The 10,502-nt window shown below is 45.3% G+C and overlaps 1 protein-coding gene across 18 annotated transcripts in view; it reads left to right on the forward strand.

Moving 5' to 3' along the window:
• The window catches only part of RIPOR1 (RHO family interacting cell polarization regulator 1), a 111,584-nt gene that overhangs the window by 100,069 nt on the left and 1,013 nt on the right, over positions 1–10,502 (forward strand). For 11 of the 18 annotated variants that reach the window (XM_083514796.1, XM_083514795.1, XM_083514783.1 and 8 more), the window contains 8 exons: positions 513–628; positions 2,669–2,849; positions 3,724–3,859; positions 4,552–4,713; positions 5,825–5,983; positions 6,855–7,051; positions 7,353–7,436; positions 7,749–7,839. In XM_083514796.1, coding sequence (XP_083370922.1) covers positions 513–628; positions 2,669–2,849; positions 3,724–3,859; positions 4,552–4,713; positions 5,825–5,983; positions 6,855–7,051; positions 7,353–7,436; positions 7,749–7,839 — 1,126 coding nt within the window. Of the gene's footprint in view, positions 1–512; positions 629–2,668; positions 2,850–3,723; positions 3,860–4,551; positions 4,714–5,824; positions 5,984–6,854; positions 7,052–7,352; positions 7,437–7,748; positions 7,840–8,445; positions 8,510–10,502 lie in introns of all 18 variants that reach the window. The other 7 variants (XM_083514787.1, XM_083514786.1, XM_083514794.1 and 4 more) reach the window with 1 other exon arrangement.

Here is a 10,502-nt window from a genome sequence, read left to right on the forward strand (position 1 = left end):
TCCTTAAGTGCAACCTGAAAGCTGCATGGCACCTGAGGAAAATGAGTCTGAATGTCTGCCACCTCCTTCCACATTCCATCTTGAGACAGATCAGATGGAGATTCCCTGGCTTCACTCTCAGCCAAGTTCCCCCTCCCTTTCTCCCCCACCCCTGGGCCAGCCAGCTTTGTTTACCATCCAGCCTGATAAAAAGAGTTCTGGAGAACTTAAAAGCTTGCACACAAGTTTTGTGACATTTTGGTTGTTCTGATAAAAGCTATTGCCCGAATATTGCTTTTGACATTTTTCTTATGCTTTTATACTTATGAGGTTAGAAGATGTCCCCTCCCTACAACTTTCCCCTTAGAAATTGTTCAGAGTTTCTCACTTCTCGAAACTACAGCGGCTGCAACCACAGAAGCACAGGTGATCAGGGCTTGCTCTCATGGCCCAGAGTGTTTTGCTGACAGACATAGGAAACAGCTGCCAGAGTGGACAAAGTGATACTTGTTTTCTTTCCCCTCATCCCACAGCAAAAGCAGGGTGTGTGCCTGAGCCGGGCCTCCAGCACCAGCCTGACGGTAGAGCATGCTCTGGAGAGTTTCAGCTTCCTCAATGCTTCTGATACAGAAGATTCAGATGATGACGGGTGAGTGAGGATGGGACAGGTTACTAGGGAACTCAGTGTAGGCTGCCAAAAGTTAAAGTGGGCATAAGCAGAACCCCAGCATGTTGGGATTCCGATCTGTATGAGAAGTGGGGACAAAGTAATATTAAGTTTTATAGCGAAAACTGATAGGAGGCTTGCAATGCAAAGGGGCAAAATTAGAAAACTCCTCATCCCAAAATGATGAGGTGTTAACTGAAGAAGGTGTGGCCTTCCAGTTCCTGCTGGACTACAGCTGCCATCATCCCAAACCACTGGCTGTCCTGGCCAGAGCAGGTTGGAAACTGGAATGCAAGTACCTTTGGAGGGCCACAGGCTTTCCTATTCCTGAACAACAGGAGCCTGCAAGCTTTTAACATTCTTGGCTAGCATGTGCCTGCCCTGGAGCTTCCTCACACTACTGAGGTTCTACAATTTTGTCCCAGGTGGTTATCCTGGAAGAGCAGCTGTCTTACAGGAACAAGGAATTCTGGGGAGGTCACCTTCTTCCTCTGTAGCAGCAGAAACAACAAATATACTAAGGCACCTTAAAAAACTAACAGATTTATTATGGCACTAAAGTACACAAAGTGTTTCTCCCACAACACCCCTTTGTTTAACCATCTTTGATGAGACGACAAACTGCAAATTCTGGCTATCAAATAACACCCTTACCGTAGCTTTAATCAGGTTGACCAGCTTCTGTATTCTCAAAGGGCCCTGTCTTCTCCAGTTGTGGCCTAAAAGTATATTTTCTCACACTCTCCAAATCCAGCATGGGCGGTCAAGTCCTCTGATAGCACTGGTGACCCTTAACATGGCAAAAGCTTCATAGGAGCATTGAAGGTGCCTCACACAAAGTCAGACCCTTGTTCCAACTTGCTCTGTATTGTCTTCACTGATTGGCAGCAGTTCTTCAGGAACCTCCTGCATTCAAGTGCATCACAACTGAGCTGCAGCCTTTTCCTTCATAATGAACAAGCTTCTGTATTCAGGCATAACCAGGAGCATTGTACAGAAAGTCCAATGTGGATGTAGAATGGAAATATATTCAGCTTTTTCAAACCTATTCTTTTTTTTTTTTTGTATGAATATTACTACTACTTTTTTTAAAAAAACAACCCACCTTGATTAAAGGTGGGCCAGATAACACTGATTCATTGGCCTACCAGTTGGCAATGCTCAGCTTAAGTTAGGATGAAACAGCCTAAGGCTGCTGACTCTCCTCCAGTTTATTTGTGTATCCTCTCCCTGTACCAGAACTTGAAGGGAGCTCAGATGTCTTTATCTCAGGATAGCTGGTTTTTATAAACGGGCCCACAGTTCAGGGATAGTTTGGATTCTTAGTGGCTCCCTTGTCTGGCTGGGGCTCTGTGTTTGCTCCAGGCTAATGTCTCTGCTTGGCACGCTAAGAGACCCAGATGGACAGTGCCGATGCAGCTGCCGGAAATGAGCCTGGCTTGACAGGTGAATTCCAGCAGGCTGTGCTGCAACAGTGCCACTCAGCGGCCAGCCCGGGATATTGCAAGCAGGAATCTGTTCTCTTCCATCCTCTTCTTTCTCTGTAGAGAAGTAGACCAGTGGATAAAAGTGTTTGGGAGTGCTCTGTTGAGACACTGGCAGTCAAAGTTGCAGTGCTCACTCAACTAGATCTGTAACCCAGTTAGGGATATGATAACGGAAGAGGGTTTAAAGTCAATGGATTGATTTGTGTCACTCCATTAAATTTGCATGTTGGGTAAACGTTTGTGAGGCAAGAAGTATATGTTCTCATTTTCAGAAAAATCTTCTGCCAGATTAACGGGGAGACACCTTTTTCAGTAGATTAAAGTTTGTTATATATTTGATTTTGCCAATTAATCAAGTAGATATCACAGCCCTAATTCAGACCTGTTCAGGAGCTTTTTGGTGTTACGTGGATGCTGGGACAAGCCAAATCATACTTGCAATGTTCAGGGGTTCAGGGGTTGACAGAGTGAAGAAAGTTGGGCTTGCAAAGGACTGGACGCCTGCTAATATCTTCCCTGCTGGCTCTTTTCACAGGAAGGCTAGCAGTGCACAGCCTGCACCCCTGGGCAGGGTACCGGGACCCAGCGAGGCTGTTACTGAAGACACAGCTGGGTGCTTAAGCTCAGAGGGTGGCTCAGAGCCCATGAGCACTGGCAACGAGTTCCTCGACAGGGCCTTGGTCCTACACCTGAACCATTGCAATCGCTTGCTGCTGGTGAGTTCACAGTGAGGTTTCAGTGAAGAATGGGCTATGTCTTTCATTGTGCAAGATGATTGTCCTTGCATAAAAATGAAGATCAGGAGGGTTTGCAAGAGCTTTTAAAAAACAAAAAAAAAAAACAAAATAAGGTATAAGGAATAAAACGAAATAAAAATACAATACAAATGCACATTTAAAAAAGCAGTACTATGAACAGATTTTTTTAAAAAAAACACAAACCACTCAACAGCCACCCACAATTAAAACTTTGCAAAGCAATATGAAGAAACGTAAGAAATAGATGCTAGGCAAAAACTTGGGGAGAGCATTTCATGGTTGGGGCTCCACAATGGAAAAGGCTCTGATAGCCAGCCAGCAGGAACACCTGGAACAAGGCCCTGTTAGATTAGCTCAGTATATAGGCAGGTTGATACCAAAGGAGGTCCTTCGATAACACTGGTCCCAGGCCTTTTAGGGCTTCCTCATTCGAAACCAAGACTCTGAAATCTAGATGATGATGATGATGATGGACTACAATGCCCATCATTCCTGGCCATTGGCCATGTTGACTTGGGCTGATGGGAGTTGGTGCCCAGCAACATCCAGAGTTGGTTCCCCACCACTAGAGGGAACCTGAGACTCGGCCCTTACCTTGGAACTCCTCCTCCTCCTCGTCTTTTCTGACCATCCTGTCAGTCGGACATCGCTCAAGTTGTTGAGTCCCAGCTTTGATGCCAGGCCTGCCCTTCTGTGTTGTTCTTGCACATGATACCTAACCAGGAGGGAGTAGCTACCTTACCTTAAAAGGGCTCTCCGTATGCCATGCACAGTATGAGCTGAGCTTGACCACCTCCACTAAGAATCTTTCCCATGTGTATCTGATTCCTAGAAACTGGGCACTTTTGGGCCCCTCCGCTGCCGGGAAATGTATGCACTCGACAGGCTGGTGAGGGAAGCACAAGTCCTGGAGATGGTCTGCCGCTTAGCAGAGGAGCGAGCAGGGACAGCCAGCTCTGCTGAGGAAGGTAAGGAAGAAAGAGGGCAGATGTGGAATGAATCTGGGGTTAGCTACATCAGTGCTGGAATAGGCACTTATTTGCAGGATACAGTGAGTCAACTGTTATTCTACAAAGGGTGTCTGCAAATATACAACAAAGCATGCAGCCAGGCTGTTTGTCTTTCTTCCATAGGGTAAGGTTGGCTTCCTGCTGCCTTGTCTTTGTAAGATACATTTATACCTGCAATAGTTGTTAGTTTTGCCCTTTCTCCCATGCTTTGTTTTTTAAATTTAAAAAAGTTTTTTAAAGCGTTGTGTCTGCCTTTATTCGATTTAACATTCCCTAAACTCCTTTCTTTAAAAGAACAGTTTTTAAAGAGTTGTAAAACTAAACTGAGAATGGGGAAGGGAGGAGATGTTGACCTTACAGCTGCTAGCCAATCAGAGTTGTGCACAGCCATTTTCTGCAGACCTTTGCAACTTGAGCTCATCCTGCAGAGGAATGGGTACAGCTGACCATAAATATGGTGAGTGTACTTTTAGAGCATTGCTGACTGCTGTTTTCAATGTAAATTTGTATAGGATACTTTGCAGGGGAGGGCAAGAGAGACATTTGTGGAGCTTCTAAGAGTAAGACTGGTTCAGGGGGAAATGTTCCTCCTGGTGTTATTCTCATAACCAGAGGTCTAAGCTGTCTATGTCGTCTTTTTCTCCTCTCAGTGGTAGAGTTTTCTTCATGGAAGGAGGGAGTATTGCTCTTCTGGGACAACTGTGTGGTCATGCCTAATCTATACACCTGCCCTGTAGAAAAATTCCTGCAGACACTCAATTCCCAGTATGCGGCACGAATCAACGAACGCCAGCAAGGCCTGGCAGATCCAGGTGGGTGTGACTTGGACACTGGACAGTACTTACTATATGCTTTACTTCTCTCTCCACTGCCCCCAATTTCATCTTACGTTCTGCAATCTTTTTTATATTTGCAATTCAAGCATGAACCTGCACATTGTGCACCATCTATCCTTTAGCTAGTGATGTGGGAAGGGCAAGGGGCTAATACCTTGACTGCTAGAAGTCCTCCTCAATCCCACGCCGGCTTTGACATTTCACAGTATGATACAGTTGGAAGGTACCTTGGAAGCTATTTAATCCAACCCGAGTTTACCACTTCATAAGGCAAATTGTTCCAATGTTGCAACGTTTACTTTTAGGAAGTTTCTCCTAGCACTTAGCTTAAATGTGTTTTCTTGAAATTTCCACCCATTTCTGGAGCAACAGAAAACAAGCCTGTTCCATCTTCTCTGTCACAGCCCTTCAGATATTTGAAGACTGCTATCACGTCTTCCCCTAAGCACACCTGTGTCTTTCAGGCATTCCTCATTCTACTTGGTTCCCAGCTTTATGTTCCAGCAGGCATGGCTCATATTTCATGTTGTCAGGGGTCTAGATGCTTGGGATTTTTAAATGAATGAATCTGGGGGTTCCCCGAGTGCTGAATTCTGGGCCAAATATCCATTCCTATGCTTGTGCCGTATGCTTCTTTTATGAGGAAGGTGTGTATGGTTAGAGGACAAGGGTCATTTGTGATGCCCTAAAATTCACTTTCATAAAGGAGTGACTCCTAGGGAACCTTTGAGCCGTTCTTTGCCTTAGACTTAGTTCAGCATTTTTTGTATCGAGATATGTTAAAGACTGATTGTACTCCAAATAACAGTATAACTGACCCATGATTTGTTTGTTGGAGTTGACTATGATTGAACTGTTGAGGGTGGTAGCAAAATGAGTGTAACTCAGAATTAACTCCTCAAAGCTTTATTCATATCCAAAGAGTGAACCCACCCCAGAGCTTGTTCCCAGGGACTGTTCCCAAGTCCTTACCATCCTCCAGCCCCATTCAGAAGCCTGGGTGTAGTTGCAAGACCCTTGCCATATGATTGGTGCATCTACCAAGTATTTGGGAGCCACCTTGACAATGGTTTTTCCCCTGCCACAGTGTGTGTGAAGCTGGTGGAGGAGTTTCTGCAGCGTAGACTGCCCAGGCGCCAGGGGAGCTGTCAGGCTGAGCAGATCACTGTTTTCCAATACTGGAGCCACTTTGAGGCTCTGCCTGTCTTGACGCTAGACTCTTACATCATGGAGTTGGCAGAGGAAGGTATGTTGTGTGACTTGTGAAGATTCATGGAGGGTTCCCACATGCATGTTGTGATGCCTAATAGCAGCAACATCAACTGAAGACTTGCACATGTGACCATACCTCTTGGCTCAAATGCCCCTTAAAGGGTTTGATCATCACCCTGCCCATCACAAGGGCATTTTTTAGGGGAGGCTATTCCTTCTACCTATTAGAGGCCTGCTTTAAAGCCACATAAAGGGATCTTATTAAATTTGTCCTTAAGTGACCCAGGAGTTAATGCCATTCGCTGGCATTGTAATTCCTGCTTGTAGTTCAAGCAGATGCAACTTGCATTTATTGGAAATGTTGCAAATTATGGAATACTTGAAGTTAGCAATGACGAACCTACAAGATGACTGGATATATTACCATACATAATAATGTGCTATGTTAAATCATTAATATTAGCGGAGGATGGAGAAACGATGATACTGTACATCTTATTGCTGCAGTTAGAATGACTGTTAGTCAAAACTGGAAAAAATAAAGGTTCCATCAATTATAGATTGACTATTATAAATTTGGGTTATAATGTATATGCATGATGGGAGTAATTATAAAATCCTGTAATGATTTATATATTTGTTTTATGCATTTATTTACTCGTTAATTTTGGATTGCTTAAATTAAAAAATTTCAGGGTTGTAGCCAACCAGCTTTCACTCAAGAGTAGACCCAGAGGTCTATCTATTTCTTTGAGTCTAAGTGGCACTAACAGTGGATACAATAACCCTTTGTGTCTGGTCTTCAGCTTTCCCAGATGTATTCCTGAAAAGGAGTATGTAAATGAACTTCATAAATAAATAATGATGTAGCTAACCATGGAGCTGGTTCTGCCTTCACACTGTAGTGCTGCTAGCACAGAACCTGAATTCTGATGACCAAGACGTGGTCCTGAAGGCCCTGAAGCGTGTTCCTGAGAGCCGGCTTCGTAAGGATGGGCTGAAAGCCTTAAGCCTGCTTCTTGTCGAAGGAAACAGCAAGGTTGTCGGGGCCGTGTCAGCACAGTTGCGCAACCTTTCAGAGAACCCTGGCTTCCGGGAACGGGTAAATATCTACTGCGCTGGTCCTATTGTTGGGAGGGGATTTATTGATCAGGAGATAGCCTGGTTTCAGGTGCAGCTACACTACAGATTGCTAAAGCATGTTGGAAGCAGTTAAACTTTCTTGATTCCTCCTGAAGAACTCTGGGAGTTGCATGAAGTAGCTGAGAGTGCTTTATTAGTCATTGGTTGCTGATTTCTTGGTTGGGTGTTTTGTTTGTTGCCACCCATCTGTCTCAAGAAACAAAAGGTGTGTGGTGTACAGAAAGGGGGCACAAGCAGGCTGACTGACGTGTCTTTCCCAGGCCCTGGTCTGTTACCTTGAGCAGCTGGAGGATGAAGAGGTGCAAACACGGATTGCAGCCTGCGCAGCTCTGGGCTGCCTTAAGGTGAGGGCTAGATGGAAGCTTTTCTCAAAGGTCTGCTTTTAATATATTTACTAACTGACATTCAGGAGTTTTCTGGATGTATCTCACCCTCTGTACCTGATCATTTAAAACAAGACTTTGTTGTATGGAAGGGAGGGAAGCCTTCTCAGTGATTGCACATTACAAGGTTTGGTTGAGCAACTGTCTGGGGTGCAGTGGGCTTCAATATCCTGTATTCGTGTATTGGTCTTCCACCTTATTTGTAGCTTTGGGTTTTGTTTAGAGGAGCTAAAACTTGATAACATCACCTTCTTTTACATTTCCCTCCAATAGGCCAAGGAGAGTATTGAGCAGCTGGTGTACTTGTGCCAAACGGACAAAGAGGCCGTACGAGAGGCAGCCAAACAGAGCCTAATGCTGTGTGGTGAGTGCCCTTCCCTTCCCTTGTTTTCAGACATAGTTCTCTCCCGTCTCACCTGGGCAGAGCAGGCAGCTCCCTTTATGACAGTGGTTGACAACCATCAAGGGACACATTCCCTCTGGGGAATCCATTGGGGGTCAGCAGTGTGCAGGGCCAGAGCCTGAGGTGGGTGGAGCTACCTTTTTCATTCTTTCTCCCTCCCTCCCTTGCTACTCAACAGGCCACTCAGAAAGAGACAGATCACTTCTTCCAAAAATTTAAACCAGTAGGTTGCAGAGGGCTTTGGAAACCAGGCTAAAGGCTATATGCAGCCCACCCTGCCGGTTGTCCACTCCTGCCTTGTGGCTTGTTGCGGGGTGGGGTCTGGCTCCATGTGGTGCTGGAATGAAGCTCACTCTATGCTAGATGGCTAGGCAGAACTTCTCCTGCCTGTTTGGCCATAGATTTATGCTCTTAAACACCCCATATCTATTCCTTGATCTCTTGCTAGTGTCCACAGCATAGGACAGATCACCCTCTTGGCCCTACATTGCTGCTCACTTAGTGAGAGTTGATATGGAACACTGAGAGTGGAAAGCACTAAGCAGTTGTTGTTTATCATTTTGTTAGATGGCACTGAGAGAACCATCTGATTGGCTAACTAGACTTCCGGGTCATGACAGCAGCTGCACAGGTTGGGATGCGTTGGCCAGTCCATTCTTCCCCCTTCCCACTGTGCTGCATGCTTTATTGGTGTCTCTTGTCCTGGACCCTGTTGGTCTTTATCTTGTCAGGTCTTTTGTCTCAGCTCAATCCTCCTAGTGCGCTTGTATTCTGGCTATGTCTTTGTCATTGTTGCAAACGGAATGTCACACCTGTTGAGGGGCTATGATCCAGATTACATAGGAAGTTGCCTTCTGCCAGGTCAGACTGCTTGTCCATCTTGCCCCAGTATTGTCTGTTCTGGAGCGGCAGTGGCTCTCCCGTATCTGGCTGTGGTTTTCCCATCACTTACTTGTTGATCTTTCCACTAGAGATGCCAAGCACTCACCCCTGGGATCTTCTGCATGCAAAGCAAGTTCCACTTTCCTACCCAGACAGGCCTTTTAGATCAGGGGCTTGGCACTGAAAATGCCCCTATTTTTATGCTTCCTGGTAACAAGAAGCGTGTAGTTCATCTCTTCCAAATGAAACCTGCCTTCCCAGCTAAAGGTGTCTTCTGTTTTTAAGAAGTTCAAAACACCTGGAAGATGAAGGGCTTCTCAAAAGCGCACTATTTAGGCTCCTCCTGCATTCTATTAGTGATGGGCGACTAACTTCTGAGAGCTGAAAGGGGTTTTAACTATAAGGTTAGGATGATGGCCTGTTGGTGTCTATGTTGTCGAGAATGACAACATTCTTGTCATAGGGCATATTTCTTTGAATTACACCCTGGGGTTTTCTGCTACCACTGGTGGGTGTAAAGGCCTCTTGCCCCCATCCCTGCATTAGCCAGTTACAAGGCCAAGCACACCCTTCACTGAGCAGCAGGACATCCTTCACAGCATCTCTTGAGAGCTTCTGCCTACACCCTTGGCTTCCCCTACTGTTCATATGCTGCAACTGCAAGCCCCAGATTGGGAAGATAGGTTTCAGGGGGGAAGCTTGAACACACACCAACCGTTATCACTAGAAACTAGGAGCCCAGGAGTCAGCACTGGCACAGAGCTGGTTGTATTTGTTATGGAGTGGGGTGAGATCCACAGGATCTGGCACGGCACCCTGTAAATCTTCTAAAATGGAACGAAATCTGGACAATAGTTTTTAATAATTTAAAAGGGTTTTTTGTGGGGATTACACCACCCATTTCACAGACCCACTAGCAGATCATCAAAGTGCAGCGGGAGGGGATTGTCAGCAGTTGCAATGCCACAAAAACTGTGTCGATCCAGGTGCCTGAATGGGGGGACCTGTTGCAATCAGGTCCTGCTTGTGGAGCTTCTCGTGGGCATCTGGTTGGCCACTGTAAAAACAAGATACTGAGCTAAATGAGTCATTGACCTGATCTAGCAGGCTCTTCTTATGTTCCCTTTTAAGTTCTGCTTAAAGCAGCATGCCTGTTGCGGAGGGTATTTACAAGTTCTAAAGTACTGCAAACAAGCAAAGATCAGCACAGGTACAAAATGAAGGGCAAATTCAAATAGAATAGTGCAGTCATGCGCCAATTTGAACATGCAGAGGAAGCAGGACAATTGTTAAATGACTGACTCAGGACAGAAAAGGGCACCTGGAAACCAACGGTGTTCAAAAGCTACTAAATGAGCTCTTCAGATGTATCAACTGACCATTCCTACAAAGGGTAAATTCTTGTCAGTAATCATATAGCCTCATCAGTCTTCATTGTTTGATTGGGGAACTGGGTTCACACTCAAGAAAATATGAATGGACCATCATCAGCAAACAATATTGACCATACATTAATTTGGAAGTGTAGTCTTATAGATGGCCACACAGCTGGTTGGATCACCCTTAGGCAGCCAAGCAATGAAGTTTTATGAAATTGGGTGGGGGAGGGAATCACCCATTTTCAGGTCAGTGTGTTGCCAAGGATGATGACAGGGGAATTTTATGGTCTGACTCTGTAGACATGTGCAAGGCTGGGGCAAACCATATCCTAATTAACAGCTGATTGCTTTATCTGCTTGCAG

Source organism: Podarcis liolepis (assembly GCF_965112155.1).
Source record: "Podarcis liolepis genome assembly, chromosome: 7".
NCBI classification, from domain to species: Eukaryota; Metazoa; Chordata; class Lepidosauria; order Squamata; family Lacertidae; genus Podarcis; species Podarcis liolepis.